Source organism: Protomyctophum bolini (assembly GCF_963924005.1).
Source record: "Protomyctophum bolini genome assembly, chromosome: 13".
Lineage (NCBI taxonomy): Eukaryota > Metazoa > Chordata > Actinopteri > Myctophiformes > Myctophidae > Protomyctophum > Protomyctophum bolini.
In genome coordinates this window covers 36,999,637-37,019,853 of record NC_137874.1, presented here as the reverse complement: position 1 = coordinate 37,019,853, position 20,217 = coordinate 36,999,637, and the positions used below count along the sequence as shown (strand labels likewise).

Genomic DNA, 20,217 nt, shown 5'->3' with positions numbered 1-20,217 from the left:
CACACACACACACCTTTGTGAGAACGGTATCCACTTCCATTACATCAACAATGAGTCCCGACACATAATAGAATAATAGAAGAAAAACAATACTTGTAACGCATACCTCACAACAGATCCCTGCTGCTTAAGATATGTCAGTCTTGTAAATGACATCATGTTCCAGAATCATCAGATTCAAACTGTATCCTCATGACAGCATCCTCAGATAACACCGCACCACAATGGAAATAAGCTCTTGAGCTTTATTGTGTTTCATGCCTTTGACAGATATAAATATAGTTTAGGTATAAAGTTTACGCAGTTTAATATGATCAGAGTCATATTCAATGAAACGCACAACATGGCCACACCTTTAAACAACATTCGTATCATATGTTACTTCAACTTCAAAGAACTTTATTTTTCCTTTCGGAAACTTCTTTTGTGCAGTGGTAAAGACAACAGAGATCACAGTACACACAAACACAGATACTATATAAAAGATCATAAAAACGACTTTTTAAGAGGAACTACTTAAAAGCATAATATATTAAAAATCTGTTCTATAAGTACTAATAATTAAAAATCTAAATATTTACTGTATGCAACCTATGAGTTCACTATAGTCCATCAGGTGGAAAGGGGGGGGGTTGTTTGTTAGGGATTCCAACAAGAAGATCGGTAGTAAAACGTATCATATTGACAGATCTATTGGGCTGACATTTACTCTCGGGCAGGAGATTCATGCATTTGCCTGTGTGTGTGCGTGCGCGCACGTGCGTGCGTGCGTGCAGCCAGCTCGTTTGGCCTATAGTCCTCTAGCTCATTTGGCCTATAGGCTTCATATTTCTAGTGCATGCTCCCAGCAGGCCAAGGACGTCAATTCCAATATATATATTATATATATATTCTCGAATATGTCAAAGACAACAATGTCTGTTTTTGACAATCACAGAGCAATTGTCCCTCCAGGCTATAGCCATGTGTGTCCCGCATGGCTATCGACCGGAACTAGCCAAATTAGGCATCTGTCCTATGGGATCTATATGCTATCTAGCCAATTACAATGCCCCCGGGGTGGGAGCTCGCTGCTGCTACCACACCACAGTGGTGGTCTGTGGGTGGAGGAAGGTGAAGGCTAGTAGACGGTGATGCCCCATGCATGGTCATAATTCACTCATGGCCTGTCAACCTGTCAAGGGGTCATAAATCACTGGCCTGTCAATCAGATACACATGCATGTGCAGGAACTCATTCACGCAGCCTGTACATATATGTATTAAATTATAGGCATATGCTATTTTCAGTGGCAGAATGGAAGCATGTCTGATGCATGAATGAGTGATATAAAATACAACATGAATGAAGATGCATGTGTCTGCGTGTCTGCATAAAGCCCTAACCACACCAAAGGGTCACCATGCAACTCCTTGGGTCCAAACGGTTGCAAGGAGTTAACGCTAAAACCGTCTCGACCCTTTGGTGTGGTTTGGGGCCATTGAATTCCATGCGTTGAATCACTAGGGTCAACGTGGGTCAACGTGCATCGAGACATATCACACCGCAGGGGCAACACTAACACCGTCTGGACCCTACGGTGTGGTTAGGGTTTGAGAGAGAGAAGGCATTGTGTGAGGTTATACTGAAGTCATTTGTACTGATGGAGTACAAATGAACACAATGGAAACAAGCCCCCGGGGGCCTTTTGTGTTATTCTTTTAGCATAACTTGTAATGTTAATGTGTTAATGTTTGAGTCTGTACCCCTCCCCCCGCACATGTGCAAGCATCGTGACATAGGTGATTATTTTTTGCATAATGAAAGAAAGTCAGCAATACAAGGTCAACATTTTATGAAAGGTATAGATAATTCTAGGATGTCTCTGAAAAGAACAAAATGTTTTATTTCCATTAAGCAAAATAAAAATCATTTTGACGTTTCAGGCTATTGTTATTGTGGTATAATTGACCATTATAGTATCACTACAAGTACACGGCATGACAATGAAATAAATTGTAGAAAAAGGGGGTAAAAGAAGTGCTTAGTCGACAAAAATAAAAAGTACTCGTATCGGTACTCAGTATCGGCGATTACTAAAAATGAATACTTGTACTCTGTCTGAAAAAAAATGGGGACAACTCTACAGCCTACAAGGGGTCTTGAATGGGAGGAGTGGGATGGAGGTGCTAGTCCTCAGTATAGGCCAGGTACAACAGCAGTGGATGGAGGTGCTAGTCCTCAGTATAGGCCAGGTACAACAGCAGTGGATGGAGGTGCTAGTCCTCAGTATAGGCCAGGTACAACAGCAGTGGATGGAGGTGCTAGTCCTCAGTATAGGCCAGGTACAACAGCAGTGGATGGAGGTGCTAGTCCTCAGTATTATATGCCAGGTACAACAGCAGTGGATGGAGGTGCTAGTCCTCAGTATAGGCCAGGTACAACAGCAGTGGATGGAGGTGCTAGTCCTCAGTATAGGCCAGGTACAACAGCAGTGGCAAACCACTGAAATGTGTGGCGAGGATTAATTGGCATAATGACCGCGTAAAACATAATTGACTAGTCTAAATTGAGAAGAAATAAAAACATCTCTTGCACACTATTTGGTCAAAATATAGGCTAACTGGATAGTCCCCACCATCAAAATGTTATCATTTTAGAGAAATATTTGCCATCATCCCAAATGTAATGCTTTGAACTCATTGCTTAATGAGGAAAAAACAACAGACGATCTGGGCACTCAGGAGGAAAGGAGGAAAAGCCTTTATTTATTAAAGGCAACTGCCAACATGTTTCAACCTTGGAAGGGCTTCATCTGAGCGAAATAATATGCAGACAGACAAACTCCTTAAATATTATTAGAACACGTGATAATAGCTATGCAATTAATATAAAGTGTCCAAGTGCGGGTGGGTACCTATATATTGATAGATGGTAATTACATATAGGCAGTAAAAACAATCAACAACTTTAAAGGTGCACGTGCTGCTGCTGGGTACCAAATGGTCTGTAATGGCCTCTGTGAACCCCTGTGAACCTAAAGGATGTGGAGATGGGTTGTACAATGTTCCGGTTAGTTTAAAGTTACCCTTGTGCAGAATAAGGTGCTTCTTGAAAAACAAAGACAGACAAATGTATTAAGGTTTGGCTGCCCCATGTCCGTTATTTGAGTAGAAGCACTTAATGGACAGGATACCACTGATGTGGTTGACTGTATCATCTTCATTTCAGATGTTGTTTTCCACAATGGGTAATTCATCATCTTACTATTTTAGTCTATGCGGTGTCACTGATCAGTACGGGTGGGAGGGATTGAGGGTTTTCTTTTTGTCTGTGTTTTTTTTTTTCTCTTTCCTTTCTTCTTTTGTTTTTCATAAAAAAGGGGAAAAAACGTATACTTTATTAATTATATAATTTATTTTATAACCTGTTCTTAATTAAAAAAACTTATTTGACAAAAAAAAAAGTTGCCCTTGTGCAATGGTGAGGAGACCAACAAGGCCAAGGACAAGGTGCAACAGCTGAGATGTTTTAATTAACTATATATAATTTAAATCCATTTTATAGGTTTCAATACAAGTTACAGTATATGTAAGGCTCACTTTTCTTAGTTCCCATTAACACCCAGCAGCAGTGTTTTGTACAAAGCCCTGGAGTGAAATTTGAGTGAAATAAAACAATTCATTACGCTGAATCTGTCTTGAGAGATTACATATGCAGTGAGTCTAATCATCAAGCATATGAGCTCGACCTGTGTGAGACTGTGAGACAGAGAGACAAGAGAGCAAAGAGAGAGAGAGATAGATTGATGCATTGATGTATTCAGAATTTGAAAATAAGTTTATTCTGTGTTTCCCAGCTGCATCTTAAAGTTTTTAAGAATGGCAAGCAACATTATGATGGATGTGTAGTGCATCAGTGAATATCCACTCAGAAGTTTGTCAGTCAGTAATTGTCCTGAGAGACACTTTCTGTTTTCAAGAGCCGGAAAATGTTCCAATTGCAAACAGCCTCAAACAGTCGACACTCGACAGTATACTGTACATATGTATGCCTCTATTGTACAACAATTACAGGCTTTTCTAGGCTAGGTTATATTTTGCAGTCTATATACTCTCTTATTCTCTCTCTCTCTCTCTCCCCCACACACTTCCCAAAACAGCACAGTTCAACTTGATTCCTGTGGGACTACGGATTGTGGCAATCCAGGGGGCGAAGACAGGGATGTACCTAGCCATGAACCATGAGGGATACCTCTATACCTCTGTAAGTAGCTACGCTCGAGTCTCCCCACACACACACACACACACACACACACACACAGTCACGATGAGCAATGGGCTCTATGCATACACGCCCTTTTGGAAAGAACTTTCCCTTCTTTCTTCCATCTTCCTTCAGGTGTTACTGCTGATACTAATGAAGGCTCTGTTCCATTCTGGTCAAACAGAGTCTGGGTGCTGCTATTGCGTGTGTTGGCTCAGTGGAAACACTCTGCTACACCAGTGAGTCTCAAACCCTTGAGTGGGTTCCAAATGACCCTGCTGTAAGGGTGTGTAACTGTGAGAGGGTACGAATGGACCCTTACGGGTCTATTTGGTTCCATTTGTACACTCTCAGAGTTATAGGGGTCCTTGAAATTAAAAAAAGCTTGAGAACCACGGCACACTAAATGGAACAGAGCGAAGATACAAGACTGTGTACTGTGTAGTGTGTACATACTACATACGTATTTAAAGAATGAAGGAACTACTTCTCCCATGAGCCATTACACATACACAATGCTTTAAATTTCATCCAAAATGATTTAGCTTGCTCTCTTTCAAATGTTATTTTATTATCGAATTCAGTCACAAATTCCCACAACTTCATACAGCTGCATAACACGCAGAGCTGCAGCCCACAGAAGTATTAGCAGCTCTACGAGTTAGCGCTGGCTCGTGTGAACGTGCATGTGATGCCGACGGGACATATGTTAGCTATTGAGATGCTAATCGCGTTATGATTACTAATGAACGACCTCTTGAGAGCCTATCTCTCTCTCTCAATGATCTGGTGCGTGTGTGTGTGTGTGTGTGTGTGTGTGTGTGTGTCTGTGTCTGTGTCTGTGTGTGTGTGTGAGGAGAGAGAGAGAAAGAGACAGTGCTTTGCTTGCTTGGGGGTCCGCGGACCACCTGCCTCAAAATGCATGTATCAATAATAGGCTATGATCTATCTATGGTTAAGGACTAGCTAATAATACACTGTATACTCGAGGAAGCTTGTAACTGTCCATGGGACTGAATTGGGTTTGACTGAGAACAAATAGCAATCAGGCCTTAATCCTTTGCCATAGCAGTAAACACGGGTTTATGTGCTGATTCTCTACTCCATCAAACACTAAAAGCCCAGAATAAAACCTGGAACTAGCCACGGTAATATGAGCAATTACTCACATTGTGTTTGGTGCTGTTATTATAAGTAACTGAGATTAATAGCATCGGTGGAGACTGTAAATTGTGTGTACTCTCTTTGCGTGGTTGCACTTGCACGCATAAATCCCTGTGTCTTTGAAAGAGGGGGGGATGAAAAACAGAGCTCGAGGAAGTGTTGGAGGTGTCAAAATTCTGTGAATACATATAGGCATGCATCATTTGGGTCAACAAAGTTGAGATATGTTTGGTACAAACAGCAAACAGGTTATGAGTGTGGACTTGCATGGTAGACAAATGAAGTAGAGAGGAGGGGCTGAAGATGTGCCGTGGTGGCCGGGTGGAGTATGTTCATAAATATGGTACGGCAGGCCAATTCATCAGAACAGTTTTACTTAAAAACACAGGTGTAGAGGCAGAAAACAGAGGTCCCCTGATCTACAGTATGAAACCTGCCTGTGCTAGATGAATGTAAAAGGATATAGCGGCTCGTTCGGTGATGTGGGAAGATGGCTGACCGAAGTGTCACATTTTGGTGGAGTTTGTATATTTTGTTGGTTTGACCACTAAAACCTCAATCCGGGGACCCATCGGCAAAAAAGGGAAAAACAGCGCCCTCTGCTGTTTGTTTCTTGGAATCTGTTCTTGAGTGATAGCCTAATAAAACCTAGACATAGTAATTAGTGACGCACCGAATATTCGGCCGCAGAAAATATTCAGCAGAAAATGGCTAAAAATGAATTTTCGGCCTATTCGGTTTCGGCCCGAATAGGCAGAAAATATATCACCGAATAGTGTATGCAATTAATGGATTCAAAAGAGCTGAATAAATGTTTTATGGACCCATAATAGTGATTATTATTTAAGTAAAGTTTTGCCATAACCATTTATTTTGCCATAAATCAGGTAGCTTTAAGGTACGGCCATGAAAGCAATGGTAGGAAAAAAGATATATAATATTAATCATATTCGGATATTCGGTATTCGGCCAAGAATTTCCCTTTCGGTGCATCCCTAATAGTAATGTAAAATTTGCTCTGTACTTTCTGTCTACAACCAAATCTCTTGGCCAAAAAGCCGATCTACAGTAGACTGACAGGAAATAGGTGGAGCGAGATGGGGAGTGACACGCAGCAAAGGTCGTCTAGTCGTCATGAGGAATAATTCTGCCATTGTAACCCAAGAGCACCGCCCTTTCTGCAATATGGAGTAGTTTGAAAAACACTCTTAATCCTTAAATTCTCCTGGGATTTTTGAGCAATCTCCACAAAGGTTCCTCCATACAATCTACAGACCATTATCTATAAACAAAACCAGTGTCAGAGACGTTTGGTTTGAATCACATTACTAGTACAGACAACAATAGAACAGCAGCTTGTATTTCATATACTTAGCAGCCCGAAAGAAAGAAAGAAAGACGAGGATGGAATAATCCTCCATAGTTTTGCCATCAAGCCAGCCAATACAGAACCAATACAGCAACGCTACCCTGTCACTCACAACTCACAACCTCCAACAGCAGCCACAACACAAAACACATACTGCTCCACATCAGTGTTGGCTGTTAAGTCAAAGCCCAACACATGCAGGTTGAACTTAGGACAAACTCACACAGAATAAATGAAGTGACCAAGAGCCGATACATACTGTACACTGTCACAATTCACTACCTTCAACATACACAACCAACAGAAACAACATACACAATTTAGATCAGCATTCAAGTCCTTGCTTGAATCACGATTAGTATTCACACACAGCATACAACACAAGCAGCAGCAGGGAAAGAAAAGAAAAGGTTCGTACCTTGAGCAGTCATCTACTTGACTTCATCAGTTGAGTAAGTGATGGCCAGGGTCAAACTTTGGAACTCATCAGAGACACATTAGATAGCATTCTCCACTCTCCAGTCATCTCCATCCTTCTTCTTCTTCTTCTTCTGTAGGGCAGGCTTCAGGGTCCAGCACTCACAGTATGGTCAGACAACAGGAAGCCAAGATCTTGCTCCCCTCCACTGATAGCCTGCATCCCAGACTATAGTGAAGAGGGAGCTAGGAGGGTTCAGGCCAGGGTTCCCTTCTGCAACGACACACACACACACACACACACACACACACGCACTAATGTACACACACACACACATAACTTCACCTCATACAAAAATACTTTGTCGTGAATAAAAGTGAATTAAACTACACACACTTCAGCCTAGCCCTGGCCTGGGCTAACTTCAGCCCTATTTTATGTAAACGTTAATGCTAAGCAATATAGCTGCTAACTCAGCTGCTAACTGAGTTAGGCCAAGCTACACCAAGTGCCCGTACGCGGGGTTCGCGTTTTAGGGTAAACGCGCACAAAACGTGCCCGAAAAGCCTGGTGTAGCCCGGCAGGCCGTGAGGTAGCTAGCTAAGCATACAGTAGTAGCTAACTCACCTGGTGGAGAATCCAACCAATTGGAGTCGGAGAGTAAACTCCCAAAGCAGTTTGTCATGACGATATGACTAACTTCTCTTTCTACTGTCACAAATGTCTTTTAGCTGTTTTAAAGGTGATATAGACACGTTTCCAGTGTTTGTACACAGAAGGTGTAGGTGTTGCCAAACAAATTAAAACTGAGCCACTCCCCTGGCCTGCACTCCACCCCACCTCCCCCCTCCCCCCTCACATCGTCACTCTGAAGAACCCGCCCACGCACTCCTCCTACCACGTGTATTTTTGTTGTCCTAAACAGCGCATGCGCGCGTGCACGCATGCACGGACGCGCATGTACTCACGCAAGTCAGGCTCTGTCAGGGCTTCTGTGTTTCAAATTCAGTCTATTCTGTTTCTATATTTTATTGTGTACATTTATTGCATTTTGAAATTTGCAATTTAGTTGTTTAACTTGTTTGTTTTCTCTTGTGCAGAGGTTTACTGTATGGTGTCAGCCTTTGGCACAGATAAAAATAGAATAGATAAAATCCTCTTCGGGAATGTGTTAGACAAGGCAGGCATGCTACAAAGGTCATATTTCAGAATTTTCCACATTGTTGTCAGGGACAACCTGGGGTTGCATTGCATAACAGGCAAATAATTAGGGCTCATAATGAGCTGCCAGATGCTTTTAGGCTAACACATGAGCTCGCTTGCTAGATATAGAGCTCCTGCAGTGAGCTATTCATTGATAGTGCTTAAGCTCAGAATCACGTTCATTGACTGCAGTGAAACAAGAGGAGGTAATGATCAGTTGCAGAATAAATAAATAAATAAAAGAGTCCTGGTGGCTAAAAAAGGCATACCACAGAGGCATGGACCTAATTGTGATATCCATGTTTTTGCAGGTAGGGAAAAACAAGCATGTATGATGTTTGTGGACAAACAGTTTACATACATATGATGTGAACAGTAATACAAGGTGTACGCCTATGTAGCCCTAAAACTAGGCTCTATTAAATGAGGCAACATTAACTGATCCAAAGGAGTGTTGGTGATGAGATGAGTTTGTCAGACTGCTGTTGAAAATGAGGAGTGAGTCTGCAATCTTACTGATGATATAGTGAGGTCATTAGTAGTAGTAGTAGTAGGGGTTAACCAGCTCAGTGGCCTTGTGGTTAGAGTGTCCGCCCTGAGACTGGTTGGCGTTCAATCCCCGGGCCGGGTCATACCAAAGACTCAATGAAAATGAGACCCAGTGCCTCCCTGCTTGACACTCAGCATCAAGGTTTGGATTGGGGGTAAGTCCCTGCGACATACTAGCGTCATGTCCAGGGGGTGTACTTGTACATCAAGCTGCCTCACGCTACAGAAACAGGAGATAGGCTCCTGCCCTATGGGCCCCATGGCTCGGCAAGGCTATACTTACTAGGGGTTAATGCCCTTAATTGCAGTATAGGTCATCACAAATGTTTCAATTTCAATTGGATGTGGACAGCATTCGGAGACCAGTTGAAGGGAGCACAGAAGGGGACATGATGAAGCTATAGGGAGGACTATCGGGAAGACTTGAGAAACTCAGTCTTGTCTGCACTGAATATGGTGGGAAGATATCCAATGTGAGATCTGGAGCAATAATGCGCTCGTCACCCTGTGTGCCAGCGGGAGGGAAGGAGAAAAACAGCTCAGTGTCATCAGTATAACAGTGATAGCAAAGCTTGTGAGCTGGGGCCAAGTACAGACCTCATGAGGGATAAGATGTCAAGAGGGGACAGGGAGATGAAAACAAACCTTGTTATCATTACACCTGGTGAGTGTGTTCCTACAGGAAGCTGTAGTTTATTTACAGGACTGGAAACAAACAAAATAACACGTGACGGTGCAGCTAGTTTTCATTGGTGTCAACTATAGGGTCCTAGAAGAAATGGAGCCTCATTAGAGGCCTTTATTGGAGTCTTCCCATAGGCTCTTTATTCCAGTGATACCAACTACCAAGATCAGATTTTGTGCTCTATACGTGGAACTGTGTTTAAGTTTGCATTCAGAGCAGATGAATAGAGCATGTGCATGTTCAAGAAGAACTGCAGTAAAATGTATGATAGAGAAATGCTCTGATAGGTAAGCTCGGCATTAGACAAAAGTGAAGTGAGTGGTGGTGAATTGAGAGCTATCTCATTTCACACATTACAGGTTGTAGGGGAGGGATCCCAGTGAGAGAGATACTGTAGCAGGTGCAGGGGGAAGTCTGTGTCACTCTTCCCTTGTCTCAGGCAGGAGTCTCAGCCTCACTACCTGTGGCGGGCACGAGGAAATGGCTGATCCTAAATGTAAAAATAGAGCTCAGCGCAGTCCTGCCCCATTTCATCATCTACTGATTGTGTTCTGGAAACCCCTCCTGGGCCAAAAGAAAAGGGGAAGGGAGAGTGGAGAGAACAAAGGGAAAATAAAGCGGAACACAGAGCATTTGAGCAAAAGAGAGAGAGAGAGAGAGAGAGAAGTGAACACATGCATTTGAGCATGCATGCGCAATGTGCATGCATCTGTAGGAGAGAGAGAGGAGGAGAGGGGCAGAGAGAGAGAGAGAGAGAGAGAGAGAGAGAGCACTGTGGGACCGGTATAGCTGAAAGTTTAACATATTTCAATGCTGTTATTGACACATCAGGTTTTGTGCCAATCACAAGTATATGAATGGCAATTGCTTTCTTCCTTCTGAGAATAAAGCAATTATTAATGTGTCGTGTCAATATTTAGGTCTACCTCATTGGTGTGTATTGATGAGAGAGAGGGAGGGAGGCAAGGCTCTGTGGATAAGTGGCCCTGTCCATTCTTTACCTGTGCAGATTGCATTGAAATGCAGGACAGCACAGGCAGCAAGATAGCATCACTCTTATCACAGGACAGGAGAGGTCGATAGAACAGATGAATGAACGAAGGAAGCAATGAAAGTAGCAAAAGAAAAGAAATGCAGTGTTTGTGTTTTTTGGAGGGGGGGGGGTGAACATTCTGCGAAAGCAGCCCGATCTACAAGCTCACTATGTGTTGTGAGCGTCTAAATCGGCTATTTCATAACAGATTAGGCAGATCTACAGGTTTATGATATTGTGACGAACACATAATCGCACTGTCTGCATGGTTCGATTCCGCATGGAGACCTGTGTTGTGTGTTGTACGTCGCCCTTCTCCCCTTCTATCTCTGCCCTTGGATTCCTTTGTCTCTACTAGCTTATGAAACAAAAGCTACCTGTCAGTGTGGGGGGTCAGGAAGGGCCATCAGCAGACACGCCCTTTTCAGATCCATCACATTGACGGGAGGCCTTTCCAGATGTCAATCAGTATAACACAGGCATGAGTCCCTAACCCTCCACCTCAGCTCAATCACTCCAAGCCACGCTTCGCCAGGCCCTGCCGTGCTAAGCCAAGCTGGGCCAGGCCGTGCCATCATAAAACATCACAGACAGCCCATAAATCCTTGTACCAGACGGTATTATCTCCCACTTGCATCCATGGTAAACTGCTATTAATAAGTGCATCCATGCCTTATTGACTTATGTAATGTGGCATGTCATAGAACATCTGCATCTGGATGTAAATCAACGTAAAAATGCACATGCGCACACGCACGCACGCACGCACCCACACGCACGCACACACACACACACACACACACACACACACACACACAGTGTGGGCAGCCAACCACGCACACACACACACACACACACACACAGTGCAGGGAAAACGCACACTACTGTATGAGAGGGATGGGAGGAGGGGCTTTATTAAGGAGCTTTACATTTGAAGTTCTGATTTGAGTGGGACAAATAATGCGGCACTATGAAAACATGTAAGGATTACTGCAGCTGGGCAGATTTCATGGCTTCCCTTTAGATTATCCAGAGAGCTCATGGGACGGTCAATAGATGCAGGCAGCATATGCATGCACATGACACTATGACCCCTGCTGTCTAGATGGGGGACTGCGACATCAAGAGCAACATGTTCATGCAGATTGCATACTCATGTGCACTGTTGCTTTACTAAGTTTACTTGGAAATATACAATATATAAAACACGATGGAGGACACTAGTTCTGTTTTATTCTTCTAACCACACTGTTATTGCCCCCTTTTAAATGTATAAAGAATGAAAGATAATGTAAATTTGACAAATGCATGGAACTTTAGATCTATACGATCGCGTTTACTTTGGCTGCACTGCAAACTCATGAGTGTTAAAAATGGACTGGGTCCATTCGTATACTCTCAAAGTTAGATTAACACTCAACAGTAGGTACTTCATTGTCCTTGCCATGTTGGTGCAATCCTAGTGTATGGTGGCAACGAGAGTTAAGCTTCTTCAAGCAGTTAGAATAGATGTAATCTGACACAAGGGATGAAGAAGGAGGTGGAGGGTGGGTGGAGGAAAGGAGAGGCAGAGGGGAAGGTCGGGAGACTGCTCTGCATGATAAAAAGGTTCTTTCCATCCTCTGGATTTCTCAGCACTGACACTAGATATTACCTCTCTCGTCTGCTTTCATTATAACTCATTCTGGCTTGATAGGCAATGGAAAGGAGACTGGCCAAGTCTGTCAGTATGAGCTACGTGAAGGATATGATTATTTAATTTCATACACTGCGCTCAGCTCTTACCATTTAAATGTGCCCATTTACCATTTAAAAGTGCTCAACCCTCACCCATGCTAAAAACAATACATAAAAAAACTTTAACACTAATATCCCCTGCAGCCATTCTTCTTCTTGGTATCCCAAAGAAGTGAATTGGTTTCTCTTCCACGGTTCTGAGCATTTGGCTTTGTGCTGTGGGGCTGCAGGTGTTTTTGAGGTGAACAGAGATGGGGAAACAATTATTATACAATTATTCATTTGTATCAAATTACGATGAACTGGCACACTGGCATTGCGGTTTATCCTGAAGAGCAAATTTGACCATTTGAGATATGTGCACAGCAATGCAATTATTGTGTCTGCTCTCTCACTGTACTGCCTTTCCTTCCCTCTCTCATGTGAAGTGGTTCATACCTTTGGAGATGGCCGATTAATGAAACAAATATCATTAGGCTGATTTCACGGGACTGATTATAGAGGGTAATTACTGGAGGGCCTCAAGGTTTTCATTAGTGATATTTCAGAGCGCTAGTTGAAGGGTGTTTTCCTGGCGGTCATGAGTGCTCTTATCAGTAAAAGAGGTGAGCGTCGCTGCGTCAGAGCCTGGGGAGGTTCTTCTGACTAAAGAGCCTGTGTGAGCCTATAGTGTCCCTCCTCTGGTGCCACAAGGGACCCAAAGTACCATGAGGTCTCCCTCGCCCTTATACACCCACCCACCACTGTCCTCCCCATTGATCTCCTCCTCTTTCCTTCTACCATTCTCCTCCTATCTCCCCTCTCTCCTGCACTTGCCACCCCCTCGTGCTCTCTGGCCTGATTAATAATGAATGAAGGGGATCATCTATCGATCCTATCTTCTTTGTGTTAGCACAGCAGAAGATATCAAACCTGTCAGTGGATCTTTAAATAGCCCTGCCTGTGATGGTGCTCCTGGAGGTGGTGGTAGTAGTATTCGGTAGGAGGGTAGCAGGGTTTGTTTTTGCAGGGTGCACAGAAGGGTGGTTAAATGGGCACAGCCAGGGGTGCAAGCGGACACAGAGATGGGGACATCACACACATAATTGCAGTCACCCAAAGCATAGTGTCTCCCTGTGAAGGTCATAGGTGATGATCAGTGATGAGCGTGACACCAGAGGTCACTTAGACCCTCTCAATCTACATTTGAGTCTTTATTAAAGCCCCCCCGTGCGGGTGCTGTCATCGTTTGGCCCTGCTCTGTCTTCCAGAGGAAATTCTCCAGTCAGCCATTTCTGCCCTGCTGCTCTAGCTAAATCAATCCTGCAGATTGGCTTTGCTCTTTGACAGTGGAAGGACCCTGATGGTGACTAAGAGAGATGTATATCTGTCAAAGTTGGTTATAATCACTGGTAAACATTACACAGGGTTCAGTAGTCTGTCGGGGACACAATGACTGGTGTGTGGAGACATGATAATTGTCCAGCAACCAGTTGCCTGCACTTACCAGACCTGTAATATGTGTTCAGATTCAATGCATCTGAAATAGTCCCGACAGTTTGATGTCATCATGCATGTATTTGCGGGTGTGTTATTGGTGTGGAAGTGAAGAGTAGACTCCCAGTGCTTTACATGTGCTCTGTATACTTTTCCTACGGGGACTGCGTTAAGTTCACCAGAGATGCTAATGCAATCACATCACACGTGCAACTGTTTCGTGCTCCTCCCATGGGTCAGATTTGTGCATACTATCAAAGTGAAAACTGGAAAAGAGATAGAATTTTAGCTTTCCTTTACCTTTCCTGAGGCAATGCTCACCTAATTAATGTTTTTTGTGTGTGTGTGTGTGTGTGTGTGTGTGTGTGTGTGTGTGTGTGTGTGTGTGTGTGTGTGTGTGTGTGTGTGTGTGTGTCATTGTGTGTGTGTGTGTGTGTGTGTGTGTGTGTGTGTGTGTGTGTGTGTGTGTGTGTGTGTGTGTGTGTGTGTGTGTGTGTGTGTGTGTGTGTGTGTCATTGTGTGGGTGTGTGTGTGTGTGTGTGTGTGTGTGTGTGTGTGTCATTGTGTGTGTGTGTGTGTGTGTGTGTGTGTGTGTGTGTGTGTGTGTGTGTGTGTGTGTGTGTGTGTGTGTGTGTGTGTGTGTGTGTGTGTGTGTGTGCATGGCATTCAGGCTCAAAAACTCATTTCTTTGTGTTCTCTTTTATTTGTTACTAATAACAGACTTGCCCTTTTTGTCCTGCCCCATCTCTCCCCATAGGACCATTTCACTCCAGAGTGCAAGTTCAAGGAGAGCGTGTTTGAGAACTACTACGTCACATACTCCTCACTGCTCTACCGCCAGATACATTCGGGTCGCGCCTGGTATATTGGTATCAATAAAGACGGCCAGGTCATGAAGGGTAACCGGGTAAAGAAGAACAAAGCATCCGCACACTTCCTGCCTAAAGTTATCGAGGGTATGTGACACTTTTGTATTCTGGGATCTCACGAGCCTTCACATGACGCAAACTCCAGCTCAGTGGAACATGTATCTCCGCCAGCAATAACTGTATGGCTCCATATTTGGGTGCGGTTTCAGCCCGATCCGATTGCCGTTGAATTCCGTTAAAAAACTAGAAAAAGTGCCAGGTCAGATTAGGTCAGGTTATTGTGGCCTCCTGGAGGCGTTCTAATAGGCCAATGTGAAAAGGGTGTCATCATGTCTTCTTAGGCCTTTCACAGCCATGGGACGCTGCATTCATGATTTGAGGCATTTTGTTCCAAAAATGTGTTTTGTGAAAACCTTCCTCAGCCTAGTGGGAATGTGTGTGAAAACTGTCTCGATAACTGCACGCTGTGTTCATGATTTGACACATTTTGTTCGAAACGGACCAATCCTGCAAACCTTGGAAGCCAGTCTTAGACAATCAAGATGGATATGGAAAATCAAAAAGATCTGTGTGGATCAAATGACTATAGAGATGCTGTTTACAATTTTTGGACAAAATCAGTAGTAATATAAAAGAGTGTGTTTTTGCAGCCTCATGGGTGGCGCTATTACAGGCCGTTCTGGAAACCTTTGGGCAGAGGTTCGGAATTGGCATCCAGGGAGTGTGTGTGCACGTAGCGACCGGACCAATAGTGCCGGAGATTATCTGGTAGCAGACAGATAGACACATGGACGGACAGATGGACAGGGTGCAAAACAAAGTGTCTCCAATGTGCCTTCGGCCTGGAGACAATTATTCACAGTATTTGAGAAAGGAAATGCAAGGAGGTACTTATTTTTCCTTCTGCCAGCATGCATAAAGAATGCCGGTGCTGACCGGCTCAGTTGCAAGATTAGCCTCGGGTAGACCCCCTCACCTCCGGACTGGCAGAGATAATGATGGTTCTGCGTCATTGGATGCTATTCATCACTGCTCATCAGCATTATTGCATTGCTGTCGGGCAGAAAACTTTCCAATGTTTTACTTTTCAGGAAATGGAAAAAAAAAAGAACCACGCAGGGGAATCTGTCTGGCCATGCCAAGCTATAGTTAATATTTAGTCATAAGGCCTTTATAATTATTTTCATTGGTTAAATATATTTATAAAACCCACAGAAAATCGTATATATAAATTGGCCTAAGGGAGGACCCATGCCGGGCCATGCAGGCAGGCGAACCACGTCGTCGAAATACAAGGTTTCTGCCCGACAGTGACGATATTCTAATATTAACTAATACTTTATCTTTCCCCACAGTTGCCATGTATAAGGAGCCATCGTTACACGACCTAGCCAGTGAAGAGTGTCCTCCTCCTCCTCCTCCTCCGCCTCCAGTGAAGACGTCAGAATCCGTGAAGAATGGCAGGAAAGAGGCCCCAAAGGCTGATGCCTCATAGCACAGGAGCCCTGAGGGCGGGGCAAGGTCAGCAGTGACACTGGGAACTCAGTCCGGACCCTCAAGCACTGGGGTTGGCTGAAAGAATGCCCCCCCCCCCGTGGGCCACCATACCCCAGAAGTGCACTGCTACATGCTGAGGGATGAGAGCAGCCCGTCAGCAGCCAGCCAGGCCTGAGAGAGAGAGAGAGAGGACTTCCCCCTCTTCAGCCGTCACCAGAGAGAGAAAGACCAGATCCCGAGTCAGCACTACTACCATGCCCCTCCTCACTGCTCTGTCGTCACTCCACACTCTGCATCCTCTGACAACCAGTGGCATACATTTTCTCTTTCTTCTTTTTCGTTCAAGTATTCACTGTTATACCTCTCGCTCCTGTTGATTTCATTTAACCCTCTCAGAGTTACAAATGGATAACGGCCCAGCTCCCTTACGCCTCACTATACTGTCTTTTCAATTTGCCGTAATTTGTTTTACGTGGCGAGAGAGAGAGAGAGAGTGATGGCAGCGTCAGCTCACTTGTCATCATAGTCGCTCTCTCAAAGCTCACACAGACTGTTGCCCTCTGCCCACCAGCCAATCACCAAGACTAATGTAGTTCAATTAAGTACTTTCTTTTTTAAATCAGCTATATCTGCCTCCGAAACTATCTGAAATCTAAATCAAAATGATTTTATTATTATTATAATTATTATTATCATTAATGATGACCAATAACAATATAATGACTTAAAATAATAGGACCATGATTATTATCAGAACTAAGATGATGCTGATGATCAGTATATTATATAATGCAATATAGTGTTTGTTAGGCTCACATCAGAAGATAGACAGATACTCTAGTCTAAACTGTACCTGTGTGGTTCACATGCAGACCAAGGGGCTCCATACACACCCCACTGCCTCCAGAAATGTGAGGACATAACGGAGCCACATGCCCTCTGAGTCAAACATAAAAAATCATGAAGAAGGGCGAAGAGCCATTGAAAAAAATTACTTAAACTTAATGAAACGATATTTGGACAAGCTTGACTATAGACAAGCACTGAAACCCAGAATGCTGTTTTGAACAAGCGACGGGTTCTTGCCAGCCTTTCTCACCACCATGGTGATAGTGGTAATTATTTATGTGTGAACCCAGTTCAGAGAACCAGTAAGGCAATGGGCACCTGAGCCACAGCGTGGTGGAGATCTCTTTTGTGTATAGTTTGCTTGGAAAGTGTTGTCGACATAAAGCTGGGTTTGAAGTGAACATCAAAGCCGAAGTGGGCTGTGAGCTGGAGCCCCTGCTTACTATTCTGAAGATGTCTCACTGCTTATCCACTCACCAACCTTATCCAATCACCTTGGAGGATTCGCCCACCAAAATGTCTTTATTTATTTCTTTCTTTCTTCCTTCGTATGGATGTTTAAAACAAGTATGCGTGTGGCTTTAAAGTCTACTGTGTGATGTGTGTGGATGGAGAGGAACGCGCTGTCCATGCCCTTCAGCAGGAGGCTTTGAGACGTCTCCCTGTGAGTAGTAGGTGATATTTGGGACACATACTTTTTTTATATAGGTTTGCTACAGACCTTATTATTAAAGGACACAACCTGGTAAAAGGTGGTTGCTCACAGCCATACAGCGTGGGAGAGCAGTCCCTTTGGTTGACCTTGAATCGCATGCAGTAGTAGCATGTTGTCATGGCAATGGTGCTGTCAGAGTTGGGGGGGGGGTCTACTGAGCATGTGTGACCTGGGTGCTGTCTAGTCTAGTCAGTCACATAGAGAGGAGATGTCACCACAAGTGGTCTATGTATGTTATGTCACAATGGATGCAGTCAAGAACATTGACATATTTTTAGTGACTTCCTTGTTGTCTCAAGACGAGCACTAAAATATCTTTGTTGGGGAGTGTCCAGTTTAATCAGGCTATAATGTTGAAAATACCCTTAACACCCTCCGCGCCATTGCCTTAGATTAATGTCAATTCATTAATAAAACGCTTGCCGCCATTGCCTAAGATCGCCGTCAATCGCGCTTTTATAGTGCATTTGATCGATCGAGCCATAATGCTACTTACGTTAGCCGGTTAGCTAGCTGTGTTGTTAGCACAGCACTGGATCGTTCATCTTAGATCCTCGTCGCCATAAGAATCCATTCTATCCGTTTCTTTCAATCGCCTGTATCTCCTATTCCTTGTCCCAGATGGCATTTTTGGTCAAAACAGCGTTTCTTTGACGGCACGAGCCGACGTTGTGGAGGGCAATAGTGTACCCGGCATGATGTGATCAAGTAAACAAAGGTTGTCATGGCAACATAAAGCTGGCAGAGATGAGCTCACTTCCGGTTGAGGCAAAATGTGGCTTTTCAAAATAAGAGCTCAAATTAAAAAAATGCTGGCGTGAATTAGGACCTAATTTATCAATAAATGGCGGCAGTCTAAGTGTTAATGTATATCCCGGTGGGTTCCCGGTGCGTGGCACAAATATTCTCCTTTGTCATTAAGAATTGTCAAAGAATGTGAAGAGGAGGTTGTATTAATGTTTTATAGTGAGGATGAAAGTATGTCAGGAATTGTATGGGGAATTGGAGAATAATCCAGGAGGTACGAGCATGAAGAAAAGGAAGACATAGTATGTTCTTAATGTACGTTCATGGGAAATGGGCATTAAGGTAAGCTGGATTCCTTTGCAGGGTTTTTAAACAGCATGTGGAAATACAGAATGTAAGACAAATAGACAACATATGCATTTATGACAGGGCGTTCAATAATGAGTAGAGGAAAGTTAAAGTCTTTAAAAAATATGAAGGCACAACTAAAATAAATAAATTTTTGTTATTTTGGCAGCTCCTGAATGTGATCTGATTATAAAATGATGATTGGACAAACACATGCACAGATACCTTCCAAATCACAAGTGCCTGAAAATGAAAAGGAATATACAGTAGGCAAATATTTTCACTTGTGTGCCACACAATATCTCAAACTCTATGCATACAAGCTGGTAATTTAATTATTTCATGCTATTGACCTTTCGTTAAATGGAAGCCTCATGGAGGCATTCATTGACTGACAGCAAGTAAGCATTGTAAATTTAAGGCAAAGAAGCCTTCCTTGACTAAATGTTTTCTGTTTTTAGCTGCTCACTAAAATTATTTCAGCTAAATATTAAAACATCATATCATAAATGCAATGCAGTTATTGACAAATTGTCTAACACTCTGTTATATTGTAATGTTGAAATGTTGAAAGTCTGAGTAAGTTGTACAGTCCTGATACCGAATGTAGGCAGCAAGGAACATAGAATGTTGTTGGACATGAAGGAAAAAGAAAGTGAGATAGAGTTTTATTCACGTTGAGTGTGACAAACTGGATTTTAAGCAAATCTGAGATGGATAAAGTATGATGATGTATGTTATGTAGCAAGTTAAGTGGTAAAGACTTTAATTAAGAAAGTGTCATGAAGGCTGTCGTGAGTTGGAATCACTGACTGTAGCAGTGAATACTATAGGCCAATTAGTCTTCTTACTAATGTCATTTCTACGGGTTCTCAAATAAGCCAGATGAGGCATTAAAAGATGTCACTTCCACTGTTTGAAGTGTGATTCAAAAGCAAAAGGTACAGATCTGCTTCCATAACAAGAGTGAATTCATGGGAGAGCAGGTCTCCGGGGGCCACGTGGAGGTAGTGACATGGAAAACAAGGACAGTTGTGTTTCACACGTGGCCTCTCATGTGTGCTTTGAAGTTATAATCCATTTCCTGCACAATCTTGCTAGAGCGTGTCGCCGTGTCCTACGTGTCTACTGACCATTAACCTTCTGTCCACTATCCGGCCCATATGTGTGTAGTTCTAAGTTAACACGTGTGCATTTGTGGGTGTAAGAGTGAAGTGTGTATAATGACCTCATTTTGTGTTCAAGATCTGTGTGGGTGAGTGACTGTGTGTGTGTGAAATGCAGAAAAAGGTAAAGGGGCAGAGAAGCAGGGA

General features: G+C 43.3%; 1 protein-coding gene across 1 annotated transcript in view; it reads left to right on the top strand.

Moving 5' to 3' along the window:
- Nucleotides 1–16,243, top strand: part of fgf11b (fibroblast growth factor 11b) — a gene marked incomplete at both ends in the record, with an annotated part of 36,292 nt that extends 20,049 nt beyond the window's left edge. Inside the window, 3 exons of the mRNA XM_080779742.1 lie at nucleotides 4,142–4,245; nucleotides 14,637–14,835; nucleotides 16,104–16,243. Of these exons, the coding sequence (XP_080635868.1) occupies nucleotides 4,142–4,245; nucleotides 14,637–14,835; nucleotides 16,104–16,243 (443 nt within the window). The remainder of the gene's footprint in view (nucleotides 1–4,141; nucleotides 4,246–14,636; nucleotides 14,836–16,103) is intronic.
- Between the last annotated feature and the right edge of the window lie 3,974 nt (nucleotides 16,244–20,217).